The sequence below is a fragment of the Melanotaenia boesemani genome, chromosome 7 (genome assembly GCF_017639745.1).
Source record: "Melanotaenia boesemani isolate fMelBoe1 chromosome 7, fMelBoe1.pri, whole genome shotgun sequence".
Taxonomy (NCBI): Eukaryota; Metazoa; Chordata; class Actinopteri; order Atheriniformes; family Melanotaeniidae; genus Melanotaenia; species Melanotaenia boesemani.
In genome coordinates, this window is record NC_055688.1 from 26,706,888 (window position 1) to 26,731,580 (window position 24,693).

The 24,693-nt window shown below is 37.5% G+C and overlaps 1 protein-coding gene across 1 annotated transcript; it reads right to left on the bottom strand.

Annotated features, from left to right (window-relative positions):
• Nucleotides 1-22,483: 22,483 nt before the first annotated feature.
• adra2db (adrenergic, alpha-2D-, receptor b) lies at nt 22,484-24,285 on the bottom strand. The gene has a single exon (XM_041990375.1). It carries the CDS (start codon nt 23,895-23,897, stop codon nt 22,626-22,628), a length of 1,272 nt encoding a protein of 423 aa, XP_041846309.1. The 5' UTR covers nt 23,898-24,285; the 3' UTR covers nt 22,484-22,625.
• Between the last annotated feature and the right edge of the window lie 408 nt (nt 24,286-24,693).

Sequence of the window (24,693 nt, forward strand, 5' to 3'; positions counted from 1 at the left end):
CACATGGCATTCCATGAAACTTTTTAAACTTCAAAAAGGGATGAACAGATTTAAAGCAATTTTACTGAACTATTTGACCTTAAAACTCCATTTTGATGGTACACTGACATTCATTGAGCATAATCCTGGAGCTGTTGCTGCCCTGTAGCATCCAACAGCTGAGAAACCATTCTTTTTGCTAAAGCACTTTGTTACACAGCAGCAACTGGAAAAAAAAAAAAAAAAAAAATCAAAAGTACATTATCAGAGGAAGTGAGTAAATAAGAGAAGAAGTGACAGAATAAGAGATAAGACAAGAATCAACATCCGACCGGCTTTTACTGGCTAGAGAGAACTCAGAGAAGAGACAGGGTGCAATATGGATGCCAAATTAGCCTTCATTAGGGGGCACCAAAGCAGTGGGGCTTTAATAAAACACAGTTTCAGGGAAGTTTATGACACTTTTACAAAATGTCATTTTCAGATTTCATTACACTACATTTAGAAACACGGCCTTGCCTCATTTCATGAAACTAAACGCTACAAGGCTAAATACATTTAGAGTTTGGGGAGGCTTAATGGTCGTGACAAACTGTCACTATCAGTGACCGTTAAGTCCAGGCTTTAAAAACAACTTGGTTTTGGTGAGGAAAATATTGTGGCTTGCCTTTAAATGTGCATCCTTATAACATCCTCTTTATTTGGCTTTTTGGGCCTCCAGTAAAAGATACAAAATATGCTGACACAAAAACAAGAAAAAGAAATACAAAGTGTTAGGTGCTACATCCACTCTGACATATTTCGTGACTTTTTTCTCTCTGTAACAACCAGAACAGTCAAAAAGGTTTTGTTCTGGTTGGTCAGAAGAGAGAAAAATACAACTGACTGCCCATTCATCTGGAATTTTCATTGTACACTGAAGAACAATTCTGTATTTCAAAGATTTTATGTAATATCAGTAATTTGGTGTACAACTAAAAAGAAATAGCTTCTGTCTCTCTGCTTGCTGGACTCTGCATCTCCATGATTTCTATCTTTTCTTTCCTTGTTTTTCCTACTGTAAATAAGCTGTGAGTAAAGATAAAAATATAGACTATGCAATGAATGAATTTGAAAAATAAGAAAAAGATGAGAAATCATTAATATGTGCTGTTCAGCAAGCAGACAAAGGGGCAATGTCTTTTTAGTCGTGCACCCCTATTGCTGATATTACATAGAATCTTTAAAATACAGAAACTGGCAAGGGTGGTCTGTTGACTCTATTTATGACTCCAAGTCACAAAATGTTGGGATGGGTAGAAAAGTGAAAAAGACAGAAAAATATCAAAACATGTTGTAAGTATTTTTACCTACTTTGACCATTGCAAACCATATGAGCATACTTTATTTTATGTTCTATCTCAACTTCATTAAATTTGTTGAAATACATTAATTGTTGCCTGAAGATAATGTTGACATATTCATGCATTAAACACAGATTCATTTATGTATACAGTTCAATGGACTCATAACTGAATTCACAGCTATGAGGTAAAGCAAGATGGTTTTTATGTTGGGTAATATTTTATTTTAAATAGTTCACATTCTCAGACAGTTTTTCAGTTTAAATTTTACACACTATGCCTCGAATCTTTCTGGGAATCCTTAAGTGACCTTTGCCTTGTTGTTGATCAGGCCATCTCTTTAACTACAAAGGAAACCAAGACAATTGATATTTTCCCAGGAAACACATACAATGTACGTACCAGCCAGTCCCCTCTGAACTGCATCAGCTGCCCACACCAGACATTGGACCGTAGCCCAGACGCTCCAACTGCATTAGCATGGCCATGTGGGGGTGCTGTCAGGGCAAGGAGAAGGCCTGTGTCCTGGTCTAAGCCTGCTCTGCTCAACCAGCTGCTCCGCATGGTGTTGCCAGCAGGCAAAGCAAGAGTTCATGGACATATTTTAAAGTGAGATCCAAGAAGAGACTGCTACAAGAGCTGTATGTTGGTGACTGTATGCTGAACCCCTCTCATCACTCATGAGTAATACCTTGAGTCAAGGTAGAGTGTGACTGCCCTTTCTGAACACAGTTTGTCAACTTTCTTTTCCTGTGATGAGCTGATGAACCATTTTTCAAACTTTTTGAAGCCAACCAATAATCACTCTCCATGACCACTTCTTTCATGTTCTAAATGTTTCTACAGAGATCTCTCAGATGCAGCAACCCTTTAGCCTGCTGGTATCAGCCTGGTGAATCTGATGCTCCTCAAGTCAACCAGGAGTGGAAAGGTTCCTCCTTCAACCCAGCAGCCTCCTGCATCCTGGAATCCTGGGAATAATGTATAAAGGGGTTACAGAGTACGTCATTTCATCAAGATTTTCATATTGAAGCTGAAAAAAGAAAAAAAACAAAACATAACCACAAAATAATAATGATGCCTCAATATCCATGTTACTTAGTCCTGACTAAGCTAGCGCTACATCTTCCAGTTTCATTTTAGAGGCTAGCAGGCTGGTAGTTGATTTTAAAGCAGCTACAGCATGAAAATGTGGAGAAGTATATCCTGTAACAGTATTATTTTGTATAGGAAGATATGGGAATGAAAAAAATATGTATATATTTCTTTTACTTTTTTGCAGAGAGGAAGGCTGAAACAGACAAGCCCCAAAGTCAGCAGCCTCCCAACAAGGAGCAAGCCACGCAAATTATTGTGGTCAAACACAAGTCTACCACCACCAGCAGTTAGGAAGCCAGAGCTGTAGAGAAGCTATTCATTCACTTACTACCACATGAAACTCAAAATACTGCACCCCAGAAGAACAAAATCACCTTTCTATGGACTGTTATGAATTTTTTGTAAATAATTACACTTGGTGATTCAGATTACAGTTATCACAGTAGTGTGTGTGTTACAGAAAGGAACACAATAATTTCCTTTCTTAGCATAGAACCTCACGTGATAAAGTCTTGCCAGCCCTTTTGTCATCCCACATAGTCTAGCTCCACTGCTGCTTGAACAGGGTCCATTTGCACTCTATGTTTCTTATTTCATCTGTGATTTAGGAAAAACTCTTGGAAGTGGACTTAAATAACTCTGGGCACAGTTCTCCAACATTCTTTTCTTAGAAGAAGCTAACTTTTTTTCAGAGATCCAACAGGGGAAACTTTTATCTTTATACTCTTCTTGCAGCAAAGCCATGCCTGCACACAGATGTGCAGACACTCGTATATTGTTAAGCTCTTGAGTCTATGAGATGTGCAGTTGTCTCTGAAAATTTACTGTTAGTTGAAAACAGGTGTCAACACAGTGTTGGCTGAATGTTTTCTCCTGAACAGTTGAGTTGTAAGAAGATAATTCTTTGGAGGGGAATTGAGCTATTGACCTAAGTATGTCCAATGCACTGACATTGTGGACGCTGTGAGAAAACATTAAAGATGTTCTGATGCTTCTATCTTTCTTTGTGGGAGATCAAATGTAAATGTAAGTTCAGCTGAATGTACTGCACAGATGTTGTCTTTATTTATATAGTGATTTATTTCCGATGATGCTGTAAAATTAGGAATTTACAGACAGTGTGAAAATACTTTACTGTTTTCAGTCACAGTTTCTGACATTTTTAGTTGTCTGACAAAAGAAAAAAATGTAAAAGACGCCAGCTTTATGGGCAATTTGGCAACATTAATATACAATGGTCCTTAGATCCATTTGAGTCTAGTTGAGTGTGTTCTTGTAGGATTGTTTTGACCCTCAGACACCTTATCTGAGTGCATTCATCCAGTTTCAGGAACTTTGATTTTATACAGTTTTGGTGGGACTAACATGCCCACATGCATTTTAAAGCACTTTTAGTCAGACTACAAAATATTTTCTTTTGTGTTTCAGTGTCATGTACATGTTCATTGAGTGAGTCAAAGTTCAGAATTGAAATACATAGAACATCTATTGTTATCCTAAGAGCTCGAACCAAAGGCAGCTGGACTTCTTTTTCTTTCACACTTCAACCATTCTGTATTTACCTTCAGTCTTACACCTGCTTTTTAAACAGCTTCATCTTCAGAGTGTACTCTTATTTATTTTTTTTTATTTATTTCAAATTTTAGACTCCATTTTAACTTGGTGAAAACCTGTAAAATTAAGTTCTTTGGTGTTCAGATTAAATAAAAGCTACTGGCCCCATTAAGCTGTTGCCAGACAAAATTTAAAAAAATATTAATTTATTTTCACCAGCTTCCTCCCACAGTTTGTTGTCATTTTTTAACAAAACCTCTGCACATTACGGACGTGCATTATTCACAACCTATAAGTCGCTCACCACCTGTATTCCAGGCTAACTTTATTTCTCTGTATACATACTCAACAAAATCATGAGCAGAAGTCTAGACTGTCAAGGCGAAATGCTTTTTGTAGCTTTATTTATTAAAAATAAATAAATATATAAATATAAGAGGTGGTCCACATATTAGCTTTCTTTGCTGTCACTGTCTGCAGTGTGCATGAGCCATTGGCGCTGTTACAGTATCCTGATTGGTGGAGTTGGTATTGATTCTAGGCACTAGGAATAAAATGCCACAGATTTCTTCAGCATTGTCATTGTTAGGCATTGTACTCCAAGCCATCCATCTACTGCATAATTCATAGGTACAGCACAGGGATGTGATGCCGTAATAAACCAGTGTGACACGAATCCTCACCTCCACCAGCAGAGAACTGGATATGTGACAGAAAATCAGCTCAGGGGAGCTGGAGAATACAATGTGCTATAGATAGTCACACTGAATGTAAACAGAAATGCATCATCCTCATCGCAGAACATTTTTTCCCTGTAGAGAAAAATTTCAGTTTCTTTTTTTAACATCTGGACACTGTCAACATGATTAAATACCCTTCATTTCCAACCAAGAGGTCAAAGGGTTGTAGCGCCAGTCAAAGTCAGAAATATGTAAGAAACTGAAACTTTTCAGCAGATTTGAATCCAAACAATTGATTTGATCAGCGATATTGACAGCTACAAGACTAACATAAAGACGAGAGGAAGCAGGGGGAGAAATAGATGCTGGCCCAGTGGGGGCATGATAATTAAATGTCAGAGTTTGACAAACATCCCTCCACCCCCCAACTTTTATTTTCATATCCCTTCACAAACTCAATTGGATCTTCCTAATGAGATCAAATTAAAGAAAGGTCACATTCTGAAACTCAACACGAGAAAGAATCCACAGCAGCAGAGGATAACATCCTTTGGGACTTAAGCTTAAAATTGGGTGTGTTGAGTGTCTTGGAAGAGTGAAAATTAGATGTATGATGTTTAATGAGGGGAAATTACTGTTAATGCTAGTCATTGAGTAACAGATCCTTAGCACATTTTCAGTGAGAAATGTCTGTTAAAGTATAGCAAAGAAAATATAGCAAAGGGTAATAAGAATGTAATTAGCTTCTGGGCATGGGATCATAAACTAAATTGTGGAAGAAAATTAACATTGTGATGGCAGTAAAGGAAAACTTAGTGAATCCCCCAAATCGACTTAAGTTTATTCCCTTGGGTCCTTAGAAAATATGACATATTTTAGCAATAGACCTTCCACACAATGTTTTAAATCTGTAACTAGTTTGGCTAAAAAGCTAAAATACAGTTCTTTTGTACAAGTTTAAGTAAATTATTAGAAATAATACACTCTAGGGGTGTTCAGAATATGAAATTCAAGGTTGATATTTGTACTGCTTATAAAATTATAATTTGACTAATGGTTTATAGTGATTGCTTTTAAAATTGAATCAAAACTGTTTAAAAGTACTTCAGCACATTTTGTTGCACTATTTTTGAATGAACAGAAATTCTTTCAGGCAAAAATTATGAAAGCTTTTATCATGATCTTCTATATAAAAAGATCCCATTCTTTTCCCCAAAATCCCCAGAGTATTCAATTTAAACAAACTTTGTCAGCTTTAGTGCAAAGTCATAATGAAGCCAACCAGTACACACCAGATAATTATCAGCCACTGCCACCAGTTGATGTTATCCTAAGTGCCGATAAGCTGATAGTCAAAAAGCTGAATGTCTTTTGTAACCGATGTTAACCCAACACATCTGTGCATCCTTACTGTAAACATCATATGGCTGCTGAATTGTAAGGGAATTGCTGCTCTTGCTGTTAGCCATCAACTCATTATCACTTAATCAACATTCCCTCCCTTCTCTTAGTTTTGTTTACATGTGTCGGTGTTTTGGCACCGCAGGATATCTCTCTCTCTTTTTACCTTCCTCTCTCTCTCTGGTCTGCGATAAACTTTACTCCACCTTCCTGCTATTCAGAGCACGCAGGCTGTCCCCTTCCTGCATCATTTCCCCTTTCACAGTGTTCAATTCACTGTAACTGCAGAGATACTACCCACTCATTTAGCTGCGAGCCAGCACAGAATCTACATTCACCTCATGGCTTCATGAAATTCGATCTACATAAGCGTCAGGCACTTTGGATCTTTTCCCATCACTAAATGTGTAGCTTTTATGAACTGCCAGCATTTTCAAAGCTGTCGTGTCCTCTTTAAAAAGCTGCCTGTTAGTGACACTAGAGCAAATCTCCTGAGGTTTTCCATGCTGAAATATGCACACAAAAGGAGATCCCCCTTGTGGCAACTTGACAGCTTACTGTGATCTGACCTCAGTTGTATTCCCTTGTTTTTTTTATGTAGGTGTTACCCATGGTTCACATTATTATTTAATAGCTGTGTCAGAGCCCTGAGGCTATTGCTAAAGGAAGTTTGTCTTAATCAAATGAAAATGACTGCTTATGTTCCCTTTGGGAACCAGTGTAAACACTAGCCCACATGTGAAATCGGTCAGCTTTGTGACAGCTTATGTGTAACCCCATGCATAAGCACAAATGTAAATACAACAACACATACACAGTTTATTACTCCTACACACTTGTGAGTCATGGGACTGAACTTAATGTTTATCCTCACACACATAAAGAAGAAGAGCAAGTAATCATCCAGGGACCAATCAGGTACATTTTGAAGTTTAACTGGCATGTCATCTTGAATAAGAATGTGTGATGCATGCCATACAAGCATGCACACATAACATCCATTGCCACGCATGTTAACAGATGTGCAACATCTTCCCTTATAAAATAGTTTCCCCCCATTTCAAATGATTTTATAGGCAGAATCAGGACAATGGTGTCTGTGAGTGTGTGTAAAATTTGTGCAAGACTTAGGGGGCATGCTAGTTTAAAGGCGCCTTAGCACCATCACTGATACCCTCTGACAAATAGGCCTCAACTACAATTGCTCATGTGCAGTGTACCAATACATCTGATATGGTTAATCTAGAAAAAGCTCTCTTGTGGCTTCAACAACCTCCAGTACAAACCATCTGATTTTTCACTGAAGAAAAAATAAATAAATAAATAAATAAATAGAAGGATACTGTGATTTCAAGTGTTTAAATGGTGCAGTGTCATTTTACATAACTGCAGATGAGACATGGAGGATGAAAGAAACTTAAATTCAACAAGAACTGTGACCCCAGGCTAAACACTGAACCAGTTATGTGAGGAGACTCCTTAAAGATAACTGGCTGTTGGACAAGACTTTTAATTTAATATTGTTTGGCAATATTAAATTTGATCAATGTACCAAACAAACTGTCACTGCAAATAAAATTATAAAAGAAAGAGAAAAAAAAAGCTGCTTTAACATTTCCCCAAATGGTGTTTCTTTTTGTAAAACAACAGCCTAAAAAACCGTTTGCAGAATATGCACCCTCTATTGGCCATGATGACCAATAGAGGGTGCATATTACCACAGAACAAATTGGTATGATTTTATCTATTGAAGGATTTGTCTAAAATGTTTTACAACAAATTTTACAACACTAAAAATTCAATTCTGTAACTGCATATTAAACCCTGATTAGCCACAAAATTATGACCACCTGCCTACATCTACAGGTCTCCTGGAGAGTCTGGTACTGAGACACTACACACTTCAGGCTCTTTATTATTTAGTCTGACTTTTTTGTAGCTTTTGTGAGGCCCTCTGCTGTCCTGTAAGGAAGACTGTTGGTCTGAGAAAGGTGGATACTAGAAAGCAGCATGCATGTGAATGTCAGGATTCATGCATTCCCTGCTGATACTAACAAGATGAGCCGAGTTAATCACTCAGGACCACAATAAGACAACAACATGATAAACAGCTCTCTATCTATCTATCTATCTATCTATCTATCTATCTATCTATCTATCTATCTATCTATCTATCTATCTATCTATCTATCTATCTATCTATCTATCTATCTATCTATCTATCTATCTATCTATCTATCTATCTATCTATCTATCTATCTATCTATCTATCTATCTATATATAACAGGAGCAGTGGGCAGGTGAGACACAGCAGAGTCTGATTATGACTACAAACACTACATGGATTCCACAGTGTGAAATTCACTAGACTGGTACAGAACAAATAGACCATCTAGTTTCTCTGGCTGAGGAAATGCTGGCTTACAACCAGAATTGGATCATACATTTGATAAGGTCTCTCATGATTTGTTATCTCTTGTTCTATATTTACCTGATAATTCTTGTTCTCAAAAGTCTCAAACACAGATTATAGGGTGACCAAACGTTCTCTTTTACCCAGACATGTCCACTTTTTAAAAGCTAAAATTGTGTCTGGATGGAATTTCAAATTGCATGGGAAGTTCAGTGCATGACATGCAAAGCAGGGAGCTGGAAAGTCAGATCAGTTCATATCAGACATAGGTTTTTTATTTTGTGATTGTTTAAGTTATTGTTTATAAGGGGACAAACACCAAACAGAAAGACATTTGGTCAAAATGTACTAAAAGTTAACAATTTATGTAGGCAATATAAATTCAGTAAAAAATTCAGTGCTAAGTACTGGCCTTGAATGTGGAAACATATCTATCCACACGGTCGTGATGATACAGATGATGTACTAGAACTGTGGTTCTTAAACTGGGGGTCCAAAGATAATTTCAGGGGGTCATCAGATCATTTAATAAACAAAGATATATATATATATATATATATATATATATATATATATATATATTCATATATATATATATATATATAGCCGACATTTATCAATCAAATTTGGGATTTTTACTGGGGCTGTCAGAATGAATGTGTTATAGCAACGAGATTATTATGTGAAATTTGCACATTGTTGTTGACGCATTAATGCAATAAAAAAATCAGTTATTACTCATGCAATATTAAAAAAAATGGCATTATCGCAACAAGGGAAGCTGATTTTAGACATGTTGGTACCCTGTTATGGTGGTGAACCAAATCCACCAAAAGCCACTTTAACCTCCTTATTTATGAAGTTTCTGATAGTTTCAAGTCTTATATTTGGAGGCTGGTCACAGGCTAACCCATTTGATATAATGACACAGTTAATTAACTGTGTGATTATATTTTCAAACATTATATTAAGTTTTTCTTCCAATATCTCTTTTGAAATGACTAATAACTAAAACCTGTTTTTTCTTTGCTTTAGTTAGGTCATATTTCTAACCAAACAAAATGTGGAAACTTGACAATATAAAAACTTTGTGTTAACAAGTGTGACCGCAAATGCCTCAGTATTATTCAAAGTTCTGCTGAGGAATCAGTTTTCCTTTAAATACGTTAGAACACTAAAAATTGTCTTTTTGCATTCAAGCCGCAGTTCCACAAGGAGTCAAGATGAGAGGTCAATATAAAATACTCACCTTCCCACAGTCTTTTCCTCCACCCAGCATACCTTTTAAATCTGAAAGACTGATGTTCTGTCAAAGCAAAATCCAAAGGAAGATAAACCAGTCTAATCCTTCTCACAGGTAACGCCTGACCATCCCTTTTCATACACTTTTAGATGTCCTGAAGGCAATTAAAGAGTTCTGTTCATGTGGGAATTCTCTGCATAACTCCTAAATACCAGATATCCATCATCTAAAGGCTTTATCTCATCTAATCTCCAAGCAGCCATTATGTCTGAATATGAATTTCCTTTCAGAGAGCTTGTCAAGTATACAGTAATAAATCTTGTAATCTACACTGATTAATTTAAAGTCTGGGTTAGATTTTAAACTCTTGTTTTTTTTAGAATGTTATCAGCATTTTGAATGAAGTGTTATTAACATTTTGCTTTTTCTAATAAAAGTTAAATATTTTCTTTTAGAAAACAACAAGGTGAAACCTGGGATAGTACTGGATAAAGAGTAAAATGCAGAAAATACTTATCCCACTCTGTTTTCATGCATCCAAGTGACTGCACACATTAATATACTGTCAGTTCAGTTAAGTAATCCAGGAATGTACAGTAAAGTTTATTTAGCAAAGAAATGAACAAAGTCTTCAGCAAAGTGAGTTGAAGGCAAATAAATGCAGGAGAAAGGGGTCAAAATTCATAAAAACAAACATTCTCCTTGCTTGTGTAGTTTGTGTTGTTTTCTCTGTGGGATTATTTCCTCGGGGTGCCATAAGCAAATGTTTCATTACTCCTGTATGTGTCCTCTGTCTTTAGTTTAATACCACAGTGGAATTGTGACTCTCCATTACGTACGAAGGGCCACTATCCTCCACAGCTGTTCTCTGTTTGCAGTTGCCTTCAATCAGCTTCTTGCTTTGAGTTATTACTTCCTGTTGTCCTTAGGAGGTTTCCTCCACTGTCTACAGCCACAGTTTGAACCTTCATCTTCATGGGTGATTGGGAGTGCTGCTGAGTGAGTAAACCAAAATAGTTTAAAGTCCAAGAATTAGATGAAAAGCAGGTCAGGATGGAAAACAAAATGACTTTCCTCTCTTAGGTCAGCTGTTTGTGGACAGGTTGCAAGTCTGTGAGAATTTAATGGTTGTGTGTGTGGGAGCCGGGACATTTCCTGTCCCTCAGGGAGCGACAGATGGGTTGGTGTGGTGATAATTAGGTCATCATGTGTGATTTTATATCTGGAGTAGCAGAGTTAAAATGGCATTATTCCCTTACAGGCTTCCATAGGCATGATTAAAAATGTGAGTGCAGATTCATGCTTATCTTGTAGAATGAGAGTCAGGCGTCATTAGCGCTGCGTTCAGCTCAGTTGAACAGAGACTGAGGTCAGGACCATGACAACCTTCCTCCAGCCTTTTCCCACATCATCTTCTACTTCCTGTCAGGTCAACTGGGTTTTAATCGTCCCCTTTATTATCTACACACTTCAATTGAGATGGAAATATTCAACAAAACAAACAGAAATAATTTGTTTATACTCAGCCCATAATGAAAGTTTTTAAATACATATTTACAAAAAAAACAACAACAAAATACGGATTTACATCCATGATGAGGAGAAAGACAATTTAACCCACTGGCTGTCATGCAAGAGATTTGTAGTTTGAGACTCACCCTGCACACTTTCAACAGAACCAGCTCATGCAAGTGGAGAACATACAAACTCCTGGTTACATCTAGATTTTGTAAAGACAAGCTCGGGCAATTAAAATATGCTCACAGCTTACACGTTTTAGGTTACAATTTCTTTGATGTAAATACTGCCTGGCAAAAAAAAAAAGATAAATTTCATCTTAAAATGTACAACTATGAAACGTTTCACTACTATGTATCACAAATGTACCCACCTTTTACCATTACATTACATAAAGTTGGGTAAAAGTGAAAAGCAAGGTGTCACAATACCATTTAGATTTATTATGTTTCTCTATGCAGATGTCAAATGAATTTAATCATGAAGAGTGTGTAATATCACTGAAAGATCAGACTTTGTAATTATGTATAGAGCCACATGCTGTCAAGGCCACAACTAAATTCTTAATCTTCAGGCACTCAGAAAGCACTGCACTGACAACTTACATTATTCTGTTGTGGAAATCATTAAATAGGCTCATGAGTACTTTTGAGCATCACTGTCATGGAACACAGTTCAACTCTGGATCCTAAAATACAAGTGAAAACTTCTACGTAAAGTAGCACGCCATCCCCATCAAACTCTTCACATTCTTAGCTTGTTAAAAATAAACTTCTGTAAAGTGATCTGATGACTGAAAAAATGACATAATTTCTGTAATCCCTGCGTTACCCAGGCTAAAGAGGGGAGGTGCTTTCTACCAGCATGCAGTTTACTTGTAATTATCAACGTCAGCATGATGGCAGAAAGTAGTTCCCAATGTCAATTTATCTTTATCCACTTTCATGAAATGACCAAACATATCTGACTTAGTGGAGAATCTTTCAATTTAAAAACATGAGTATAAAAAGTAGTCTGATAAAAATAAAAATATATCTAAAAAATACTCATGAATGACAGGAAACAATGCCAGACTAGGAAGAGCCAGCTTGAGTCAAGACACCTAAACACTGAGTGGCTGAACAACCTTTACGTGTGGAAAACAGTCAGAATACAGCAGCAACACAAAGCTGCAGACTCACCTGTGACTGATGATATTCACCTGAAACAAAACCATCTGGACTTCTTTTCTTGTTTTTTGTAGGACACACATGTGAATGCTATAAAAAATGTATTGTTTTCTAACAGATGTCACAAATAATATGTTATCCGCTATTTGCCCAAAAGTTTTGGGACGACAAAACGTTACAACCAAATTTTTATGTTTTGTAATCCTTCTTGTTTTAGAAACATGATCATAAGTATTAGATGACTCAGCTTTTACCAGTGCTGAAATGCACCATGTGTTTGTGAAACAGAGATGTCTCAGAATCACACATACGTTTCTGCTCAACGTTACTACAGACGGAGCTTTGTGTCCATGTTTTCTGTAAATATAGAGGTGTTATTATATCTTTAATATATTTTATATATTTATTTAATACTTATTTATGTGTGCCTGTTATATTTCTAGTTTCATTTTTGTGTGTGCTCAAGCTGAGAGACTCCATAAAATTTTGTTGTGATTGTGTAGTGACCTTAAAGATCTTGAATCTTGAATCCTCTATGTTCATGGAAGTATTTCAGGATGTATTCTGCATGAGAGTTTGCAGATGTGCTCTCAGATTATTAGAAAGCTGCAGTTTACAAATCATATATACATATAAAATGGGCTGCCTGTTGAAAACTGGAAACAGTTGCATAAGAAAAAGAAAAAAAGTCAATGAAATCCCAAATCAGGAAGACTGGGAAAATACAGTATTTAGCTGTCACAGTAACTGATCTCTACAGTTTTCGATGCGACCAAAAGAAAAAAATCCTAAAAAGAAAAAGATTTAAGCAGCAGCAAATCTTGTATTGTTTAAAATATGCCACTTGCATCAAATGTAGTGATGATAATAAAGATAATAGTAAAATAACACTTGATACAGTGTGTTGTATTTGTATTTTTTCTAGTTGAATATTTGATTTTGATTACTTAAGGTGTTTAAAAGTAAATCATTAGTTTACGTATTTATTTAACTATTCAGTGTAACAGAACAATCTAGCAGAAAATTCTATAATTATTTACTTTGGCTCCTTTTGGGCCATGCAATAAACTTCAAAAACAACAATGGTGTATTAAAATTATTACTTCATGTAGTTGGTACAGTGTTAGAAATCAGCTGCTTATTTACACAGCAGTTATGAAGCAAGATTATTTTCTTTTGGAGTCATGTTTCTGACAATCGGATGAATCTAAAGACCAATTTTTAACAGCCTACTTGCTTTGTTTTTACATTGTCTCCTTGGGGAAATATCTGGCTCTGTGGCAGCTAGAAGCACTCCTCTGTGTTCACCCGTGCATTGCACTTTGCTGTTGTCTGCTGTTCTAAAATCTTAAAAATTAAAATAAGTTGGGAGGTGCTGAGTGGAGTAGCATGAATTCATCGTTAAACATTACAGCAGAATATTGATCAGTACAGCTTTAAAACACAGTGCTGCAGATTTGGTTTTTATCTCTCAAATGTCAGGCAAGTTTTTTTATCATAAAGTGTGTCCTTAATTCCACATTTAATCCTTAAAAATTTAATATTATGCATGTGATGTGAATTTGATCCTGTAAGGATAGGAGTCAAAGCTTGTTATCCTTCTTACAGTCGCTTAAGACAAAAAAAGCGGAGAAAAAAAAACAGCCATCTCCAGGATTAGAAGAGCTTCACCAGCATAATGGTTTCCAGTTGATTGCAGGAAGGCAGCAACACACGTTTCTTGAAAAGGATTACTTTATTTGAAATTCTTGATAAAAAAGAAGACGGAAGAAAGAATTAAATAAAAAGAAAACTTACATGAAGGCTGAACAGTTGTGACAAAGCTCTTCATTCATGGAGAGGCAAATTTCTGATCATAACTTGAACTTTCTTGGCAGCAGTCTGGACCCTGAGCAAAAACAGGCCCCTGTCCCACCACTTTTTTTTAATTTATAAGCAACATAAATGTAAGGTAAGCACATGCAAAACTAACAAGAAAACTGGCAATAGTGGGAATTCCACCTCAGTCTCTGTGGCTGTACCTCAGACTGAAGGTAAGGCTCTTTAATATAGCCACAAGTTGATTATTATAAAGGCCAGCTGGTTTACACCAGTAGTAACAAACTATATTTACTCACAGCTCATCACATGCTGAGCTCAACACACCTCATGCTGCTTGTGACAGGACCAGAATTCTTTCAACTTTGGATTATACCATTGCTGACCCTGGCCTTGTTTGTTAGTAAGTGTGTATTAATTTGTCATCTCCACATGGATTATTTGGAACCTGAATGGGAGGTTCCTTTTTTTCATTTAAGCACCTGAACTTGATGCACCTGAACGAGTTCAGCCCTCAGTTAACTCTTTCTCTCTCATCCTGCATGCAGCCTGGTTTGTGTGCACTTCACAGTACTGACCTGCATCTACACATACACACACACACACACACATTTTAAAACATGATTATTTTGTTGGTTTTGTAAATAAAATATCTATTTTTGGTCCCTTAATATATAATTTTCTGGTCCCTTTCCCATTTTTTTCATACACAGGTTGTGGCACCAGCAGCTCATATTTAAAAACAAAATTGTCTTTTCTGCTGCTTTGTGTGACAGTTTTGCTTCAGTTAGGGTGGAAAGAAAAATCCTTTTAAGAAAAATATGTTTTAAAGTCACACTACTGAACTTCACAAGCTTTTTTCACTGACATCCTCTAACGAAGGCTAATTCTGCACCATACTGTTTCTATTCTGAGCTCCCCGTGTTGAGTCTTACCTCTTGCTCTGTCCCTTTCTCTCGTTCTTTTGATAATGTCCCCTTGAGTTACTTAGCTGAATCAACTATGGTGTACGCTCAAAAACAGCCAGTGTGTTGACATCCAGTTGCTGGTGTGTGACATGGTGCTGTAAAGTGATGAAAGTTGTAAAGTGCAGATTTTCAGCCTGAGATTGCTGCAGGATAACGATGGCTCCAGGAATGTGTGAAATACATGTCAGCGTACCTTCAAACAGAGTCAGAAACACATATTTTAACACATAGTGCTACATTAAAGGTTTAAATACAAAAAGATGATTGTGACAAAGGTTATTTTATTAGTTTGGGTGTAGTTGATGTGATTACAAGAAAAACTGTTGACAACTACTGGGACTTATTTCAGTGGATTATGTCAGAAATATTTAACTTTTTGCTATTTATAGTTTTCTATTTCATATATTTGCTCACTTTACACACACTTTTATATATTCAGCTCAAACTTTATAATAGTTTTCAAGTAACACGAACAGGCAGCCCATCAATCCTGTTTCCTGTTTTGCTATGTCAGGGTTCCTGTGGATCATGTGTCATAGGTCTCCTTTAATGGTGCAAGCAACAGAGCTTAAAAAACACAAAGACAGTGCAAAGTGCCAAAGGTGAGCATGCCCGCTTGTGTTTCTAGCTGATGATAGACATACATAACAAAAGGAAAAAAAGCAGAATAGTCCACCAGGACAGATCATTATATCACTTATCTCCTTCTGAGCATGACCAAGGGAAGCATTAGAGCAGCCTCAGAGTGGCCCCTTCCAGCTGAGACTGTGAGGAATATATAGAACAAATAAATCAACAGACCCACTGTTTTATTTGAGTTGAAATGTTGCATGTGGATAGAAACAAACAAACAAAAAAAAAAACAAAAAACTAATCTCACAGAGAGTATGTGCCTCTTGTAACAGTCTGCAAAAAGACCTGAAGCTGACTCAGTTCATACCCGCCAGCTCCTTCAAAACCCAGATTTCAGAGTTGTTGTCATCTTCGTGTAGATGTTTCTAGTTGGCACTGTTCACTGTATTTGAAAGTGAAAGTTCTTTGATTTATCTTAAAACTTTAAAGTTTTTGTATTTGATAATAGGTCTCCTGTTTTTTTATTTGTGATGCATGTTGTTTTCTGTCTGTAAATAGTTGTTGCTCTTCTTGGCCAGGTCTCACCAGCAAAAGAGATCTTAGTGTGACTTTTCCCTGGTTAAATAAAGGTTAGATGTGCACTTTGTAAAAAAAAAAAAAAAAAAAAGCAAATCTCTTAACTGATGTAAAGCATATTAAAAGTTTAGGATGTAAAGAGTTGTCAGAGATGTCCATCTGTTTTGCACCACCTTTGTCTCCAATTTTACAAGGTTTCATTCATGTGAACTCAGACTTTGGATGCTTTAAATTAAAAGCAGATCTTATCTTCACATGGAAATCTATTTAAATTAGTTTGTACGAAAAAAAAATTCTTCTCTGGCATCTTGGAGTGATGTATCTTCTAACCCTGGAACAATCTGGATAAAGAAGCTGAAGAATTATGTTGCAACTGATTGTGTTGTTTAAATAAAAATAAATAAAATATTTTTTTTTAGATTGACCCTTTTTAATTGGAATTAGCAGTAAAATAAATACAGAAAAGGGATGAACCATTTTTTAGCACTCTTCTTTGCCTAGTGAACTACACAGCCAGCTTGCCACATAGAGGATTTCTGTAACACTGATAATGGAAAAGTAAAGAAGGCACTCAACCTTCTAACTATGCATGCATGCTACAGAAGTTAGTGCAATTTCCTAACTATACATTTATGTATATAATGTTATTTATGTTCCCATTTAGTTTTTTCCAGTAGCATCTTGCTAGCAGCACATATGTATATATATATATATATATATATATATATATATATATATATATATATATATATATATATATATCTATATATATATATATATATATATATATACATGTTTATGATTAATTCATTAAATGCATAAAGAAAGTAAACCCCTACCAGCTCAATATGACTTTAACCAATATTTCATCAATTGAAGCCAAAACCTGAACAAATCATATAAATATCTTAATATTTTTGTACTGTAGGTGGTTGAAACAAAGAAAGTAGTTTTACATATAAAGTGGTGAATGAGAAAAGAAAGGTTATTGGCTACATTCCGTCACCATTCACGCAGTCACAATGCCCGAGTTGTCGGCTCTGAAATATTGAACATGTTCAATATTCCCGATTGTCGGCTACGACCCGTTTCAGAGCGGATTATTGGGACAAATCGGCTCTTAACACACCACAGACCAAATGATAATTGGACAGGGAAATCTCATGATGATCCGGCGTTTGTGTTCCCAGGTTGGGAAGAGGCCAAATCAGGACAAAACAGCCCAAAAATCGTTATGTGTGTACCAGGCTTTACAGAACCAGCTCCCAGTTTGGGTGTTAAACTTTTTAACTTTAAGATCAGGCTTAAAACCTTCTTTTTTGATAAATCCTACGGTTATTGGTGGGTTAGCCATTACTTTAGTAATGCCATCATGGGCACTGATCTCTTCCTTCCATTTTTGTCTCTTTGCACTTGTATAAATTTATGACATTATCGGCGTCATTACCTTGTATTTCTCTTCTTTGCTTTCAGCAAGTCTCCCTGGCTTAAATTTGTTGTGCCTTTTGATCCCTCTTTCTAATTCTCTCCACCTCCAACCAGTTGAGGCAGATGGCCTTCTGAGCCAGATTCTGCTGGAGCCACCCCGTGCATGCTTAGTGGCTGATGCAGTCCCTTGATTTTCCTTGGCTAGGCTATGCTTTTATTTTATTTTATTTAATTTTTATGAATTGGCTTGTATAAACACTGCTGTCACTGGAAAGAATTGGACTAATGTAGATTTGTTTTAACTGAATTTAACTGAATTTAACTTCATTGGCTTGAACTGATTATGTCTGTAATGAGATGACTTTGTTGTGAATTGATTCTACATTAATCAATTAATTCAGTTCTCTCTCGGAAACAGATAAAATACCTTCAATGCATATTTAGGGGTTAGAAGTTCACTCTCAGTGTTGAATCTGCATTTGCAGTTAGATCACTGGAAGGCGTGTTTCTAAAATAAGTATCACAGCTCACAGTATGATGTAATTTAATAAAACAAATTAAAAATTGCACTTTGTCCTTCTTTTTCTTCTTTTCTTACCACTCTGCTTCTCTGTTTGGAGCTGACAGTTTGAAGCAGTAGAGACAGGGTTCTCAGGGTGGGCCTCTTTGGACATACTTTTTACTTTGGGATGAAACTGGAGTAGCCACAGAGAACCTTTAAATGCACAGCAAAAACATATAAAATCCATACAAAAAGGTTTAAGCCGAAGATTGAACCAGGAACCACCACACTACTCTATAAACTCATTTCACCAAATAAATACAAAATCTTTCAAATGCTATTTATTTACTATATAAATGCAAATGAAAACTTATAGTTAAAAACAAGGCAAAAAAAAGTTCCCATTTCTGAGATGCATCATGATTTGAAGTTTTGGGTGGAGGTAGGCATGAGGAGGCTGGACAAATCTCACCTAAGGCTGTGATGTCACATTAGGTTGTCCTTCAAAAATAGAAATCTACACAATAGAGCCCGGTGATCTTAGTGCTGTTTTTAAACTAACACTGTGCTTGTCTGATTCCCTTTGCTCACTGTAAATGACATTTTGCTCATGTTAAGGTTGATATTGTATATTAGAAAAGCCTGAAGACAAGGAGCTGCAGTCCCACCTCAAAGTGACACCAACTGATTTACACTATTGACAAACTGGCTCATCTCCTCCAAATGCTGGAGTGGATTAACCTGAATTTTAGCCTTGCTCGCTGTCAACCCTTATCTTGTTAGAGACAAATGAAAAAAAAGCTATTACCTGGAGATGCTGCTGCGGGTGATAAAGTAATGGAGCAGACAACAAGTAGAAACGACTTCTTTCATCACTCTGTCCTGCTCTTCCATGCTGCACTCATCATGAAACATTTATAAGCGTCTCTTTTCTGGCTGTTCTGACTGCAAATAGGCTTGTTCACATTGCTGACCCTAAACAGCTCTAACCCTTCACTCCTCTGCAGGTCCACATATAAGAAGCTTGATAAACGTTTTCTAGGGAATGTGTGAGCTCTGTCAAGTTGGTGTGTTGCTCTCTCAGAGTTTTTAGATGAGAGTTTACGAGGCTGAGTGCAGCTGAAATGCTGTCACTCCTGTTCCAGGCTTAAAATTTGTTTACAGTCAGGAATAAAGACGTGGACTTAAAAGATGCATTAAGCAAGTAAAGTAACTTAATTGCTGACACTATTAAATTTAAGATTAGAACTGTCTGTTAAAGCCTTGGAGATAGTGATGAACCTCTGTTTTTGGGGAGGAAATGTGATTCAACAATAATCTTGAGTGATTGTGATTGAAGATGTCTTAAAGGCTTGATTAAAACAAAAATCAACAGTAAAACTCTGGAAATGAGAGGATTTCCACACACAGTGGTTACTAAAGGTATTGGGACTAAACATTTGTGTGGTCTTAAGAAACCCACTTTTCAGTAAGGCTAACTGAAGAAAACATTTTGTGTGTGTGTGTGTGTGTGTGTGCTTGAGAGCAAATTGGACTACAGAGTAACAAAGGTCATGTGGTCTGTTAAGTCCAGATTGACTCTATTTCAGAGTGATGGGCGCATCGGCGTATAAAGAACTGCAGGTGAAAAGTGGAACCATGCCTGGTTCCTATCATCCAGGCTGAAGGTCTGCATTATGATTGGGAATTTCTTCTGGTCTTAAAAGATTCAGGAGCATTACGCGCCCAAAGGAAGAAGTCAGCTGGCTACTTAAATATTACTGAAGGATGCCTGTTGCCATAGAGATATTCCATGACAACAATGCCAGCATGTATCAAGCTCAAGTTGTGTGAAATGGTGGTTTAGGAAGCACAGGACATTGTTTTCCCACATGGACTGGTCATCACAGAGACCAGATCTTTAGGAAGCGCACGAGAAAACTAAACTCACTGATCTGACTCTCAAATTCATCAACACACAAGAACGCTGATGATTATCCATGAATGCTTGCTGTAATTAAATTAAATTAATCTGACAAACTACTACTATGTAATGGCCTTTTTTGTGAATCTATTGTATATTTATCAGTCTCAACCAGTAAACTGTTAGAAATCTGTGTCTTTTTCTTGTGGAAAACTCGGTTTTCTGACATCAAAACAAAATGAAGGCAACATAAAGTGACATGGCGAGGGCTCTGGATTAAAATGTGGAACTGAGCTGTGTCGGAGGAAGAGCACCTAGAGAGATTACGCATTCCTGCTGTGGTGGAGCTGCTGATTAAAAAGACAATTGAACTGGGCAGTGAGATTCAACAAGGGAGTTGCATCTCTTGTCAGATACTAATCAGTATACTTTCAGTACTAAAATTAAAAATGAGTCTTCATGTAAACATTTTCACATAGAGTAATGAGACATGAGTTGATGACCTTGTCCTCTAGAGAAATTAGATCACTATATGTAAATGACCAATAACATCTCAAAAAGTGACAGACAAGTAAACACTGCTTTCATCTTTGTAAAGATGATGAAGATGAGGATACTAATTTGGCTGCCTCTTGTAAGCGTAACTTGGTCCAGACTTCAATTTATTTCAAGAATTGGTGAATCCCTTTGAGATTACATTTCCTTCCTCACACCACCCCAACATCTCTCTGACTTTCCCTCTCTGTTCACACACATGTCAAAAAGGAAAAACACAACTACCTTCATGCCTGTTTTCTGTGATGACCTCTTGAATATGACCACAACTCACAAACTAATTTTAAATTTTTCTTTGCAAACACAACACCCCTCAGATGGGGTGATTATCTTTGGCAAAGCACCAGTAAGCTGGAGGAGTGTTTTGAAGACATTCCGAAGAGGATATAAATAGTGTATTTTTCTTCAGCACCCCCACACAGACAATAGGCTGATATGGAAGTGGTCAGCTGTCCTCTCACTTACCGGCATTTTCCCAAGGAAGCATAGGCCTTTTCCTGCAAGCTCTGTACTGACCACAGTCAGAATTAATATGGAAAACAGCGTTGCCATGTTTAAAAATAGTCATGCATTTTACCATGACACTCCCATTTCACGATCTCTCAACATAAATTACTCAATATCTTTTCTATATGAGCTGAAAATTTGCCCTGACATGAATTATTTCTTTTCAATTGGGGAGATATTAGTTTGCTCAAATAATAATTTATTTTTTAAGGGATAATACATCTTTTGCTGGGATAGACTCCAGCTTCCCCATGACCCTTGGTGGATGAAGCAGCATAAATAATGAATGAATGAATAAATTAATACACCTTTATAAAACAGAGAATTCCAGTCTGTGTCTGAGCTCATTAATAAAATGCTCTTCTTTTCAACCAAAAATGCTGGAATCCAACTGTTTTTGGAGATAATATCCACTGGAAAGAAACAGAAAAAGAAATATTGGGTGTAGTTCTACTGCCTGGCCATGACACTTTTTATCTATCAAAAAATGAAAACAAATAAATAAATAACTTGGCACTACTGTGAAACATATTCCTATTTCATGAAGGTGAAGCAAGATTTAATGGGAGAGTTGTGACCTCACATGCTTAAAATATTTACTGACAAAATATTGAGCTGCTATGAGGAAATGAAATGTAGAAATTTATCCACTTAACGCTGCGCATGCGTGCCTCAGCCTGGCCATTGTTGTAGTGTGAGGCGGAGTGAGGGTGTGAGATTAGACTCTTACATAAGTTTGATGGTTACTAAAAAGAAACAGCTGAGAGGCTTGCAGCAAGCAAAAAGGGGCGTATGTACATGAATGACCTAAAATCACAGCATTATGTCAACCTGCAACATTCTGCACCTGGAGATAATCCGGCTCTCTCTCTCTTTTTTCCATGATTCACATGCTTGCTTGCCATCTTATCACCAGACTTATAAGTTAAAGATGGTGGAGATTATTCTTCTATTTATCTCAACACAAAACGCTCACTGTAAACCAGCTGTCAGCACAGGAATCTAGAGCCATGCCAGTTCAGTTTTAGTCCATAATATCTCTTTCTTCTTTCATGCTGTGGGATTGATCCAACATAGAGACTGTTATTAAAACATGCAGGTGTGCAAACCATCTTAGGCAGCAGAAATAGACATTTATATTGATTAAATAACAGTTCATATATCTGGTTTCCAGCTTAGATGGACTAAATATATTTCTTTTTTTGTCATTGTTGTTTAACTCCACCTTATGGAATTTTATTCATAGACAGTTAATTGTGTACACAACACTGGATTATTTTATTTCTAATAATAATTACATTAAAATGATGGGGAGGCAGAACACTGAGCTGAAGGGTTACAGCAATACGTTTCCAATCACATACTAATGGGTGAGTGAGGCAACACAAAAAACCTTTTATGTTTGCTTTGAAGTCCTACATATGATTTTCTTGAAGGCTTTCCTAAAATCCCTGTTAAAAATAGTGTAAATGATGGGGTTCACAGAACTATTGCAATAGCCAATCCAAAAGAAAAGGTTAAAAAGTGCACCAGGGATGTAGCAGCTGTCTCTGCAGATAGCATGGAGAGTGTAGGTAAAGAAAAAAGGGAACCAGCACAACACAAACACCCCCATAACAACCGCCAGTACGAAGGTGAAACGCTTCTCGCGCATCTGAGCTACTTTGGTTTTGTTGGCCGCGGCCAACTGTTGTCGGCCGGTTGGGTTCTTCTGCTCCGGGCAGGGTTGTAACGCCCGAGCTGAAGCCCAGGAGAGGCGGCAGTTCTGTGGTGGGCAGCAGTCCGATCCCTCCACCTTTCTGCGCTTGGTGAATCGATGATGACGGGGTTTAGTATCCGAAGAATAGCAGCTTTCCTCCAGGTCAATGTCATCCAGCTCCCCCTGCCTCTGCTGTTGGCTGCCGGAGCTTTGGCTGCTAGGACTCTCCATCTCGAAGCGGTCCTTCCTGACAAAGCAAGTCTCTGACTGAGATGGCTGCCTCTCCAAACCGTTTTTGGCCACAAAGACGGTAGAGGAGCGCTGCTTTGCCACTTTATAAATTTTACAATATACCAGAATCATAATGAGACCCGGAGCGAAGAAGGATACCATGCAGGATGAGAGGATATACCAGGTCTCATCATTAAGCAGACATTCCCGTTCATCATGTTTGGTCATGAGAAGAGGAGGAAAGGATATGATGGCAGATATGATCCACACCACAGCGATCATTGACTTGATGCGCTTAGGCGTGCGCTTCAGGTTGTAGCTTACCGCCTTTGTCACTGACCAATAGCGGTCCAGGCTGATGGCGCACAGGTGCACGATGGATGATGTGCAGAACAACACATCCAAAGCCAGATAGAAAGCGCACCAAGTACTTCCAAAGTACCAGTAACCCATTATCTCATTGACAAGAGAGAATGGGATGACCAGCGTGGCCACCAGGATGTCCGCTGATGCCAGAGAGACTAGAAAAAGGTTCTGTGGCGCACGCAGTGCCCGACTGGTCAGCACCGCTACAATCACCAACACATTGCCCACAATGGTCACAGAAACTATCACAGTAACCACCAGGATGATGAGTGCAGTGGCTGCCTCCGTGTGAGGCAGTGTAAACGGTGCGTCAGTGGAGTTTTCATCACTGGAAACGTTTTCCACCAGCAGATTTAACTGGGCTAGATTCATTCTGCTTGCAAATAGTCCTTCTGTGTCATCTTTGGTATTTTACACCCTCTTCCTTCCCAGAAACAGCCAGGGTTGGCTGCTAAAGCATAGCGACAGGGTGCGCGTAACGCTCCTGGTCGGAACATACGGAGTGCAGCATAACGCGCCCAAGCTGCAAAAAACCGTTATCATTAAACAGCTACTCCTTTATTACAAGTCCTTCAAATAGTTTTGACGCGCACACATAACTCCGAATCACATACGTGAGATGAGCCGAGTTCACGGTCCACCGAGGCTCCAAGAACAAAATCGCTCCTCCAAAGTCATATCGTCATGCGTAATGCTGCTTTTGCGTTTTGGTGAACTGCTTCTATTTAGGGATGAACGGGAGACGCACGCTGCGGGTGGAATGAATGTCCTCACAGAAGTGAGATGACATCACTAAGAGGACCAGCCCATCTGTAAAACTCAAGAAAGCGAGAGAGAGAGAGAGAGAGAGAGAGAGAGAGAGAGAGAGAGAGAGAGAGAGAGAGAGAGAGAGAGAGAGAGAGAGAGAGAGAATCTCTTTAGAGGGTTGGATTTCAGATTTCTTTGAAACTGAAAGTGTTTCTCTTCAGACCAACTCTTTTGGGCATGCTATGTTTGATTTCATGCTCCTACACTTTGTTATTTTCTGTTTATTTACATATATATGTTTTTTGCAGATTTTATCTAAGCAGAATGTGATCAGCACAGAAAACACCAACAGTCTGTACTGCAGAGCAAAATGTAAAACAATAAATGTTATCATTTTGTAATTATGCTTTCCAATAACATA

What these genes read in the sequence shown, in the direction of transcription:
- adra2db (XM_041990375.1), bottom strand. Translation starts at nt 23,897, where the DNA reads ATGAATCTAGCCCAGTTAAATCTGCTGGTGGAAAACGTTTCCAGTGAT.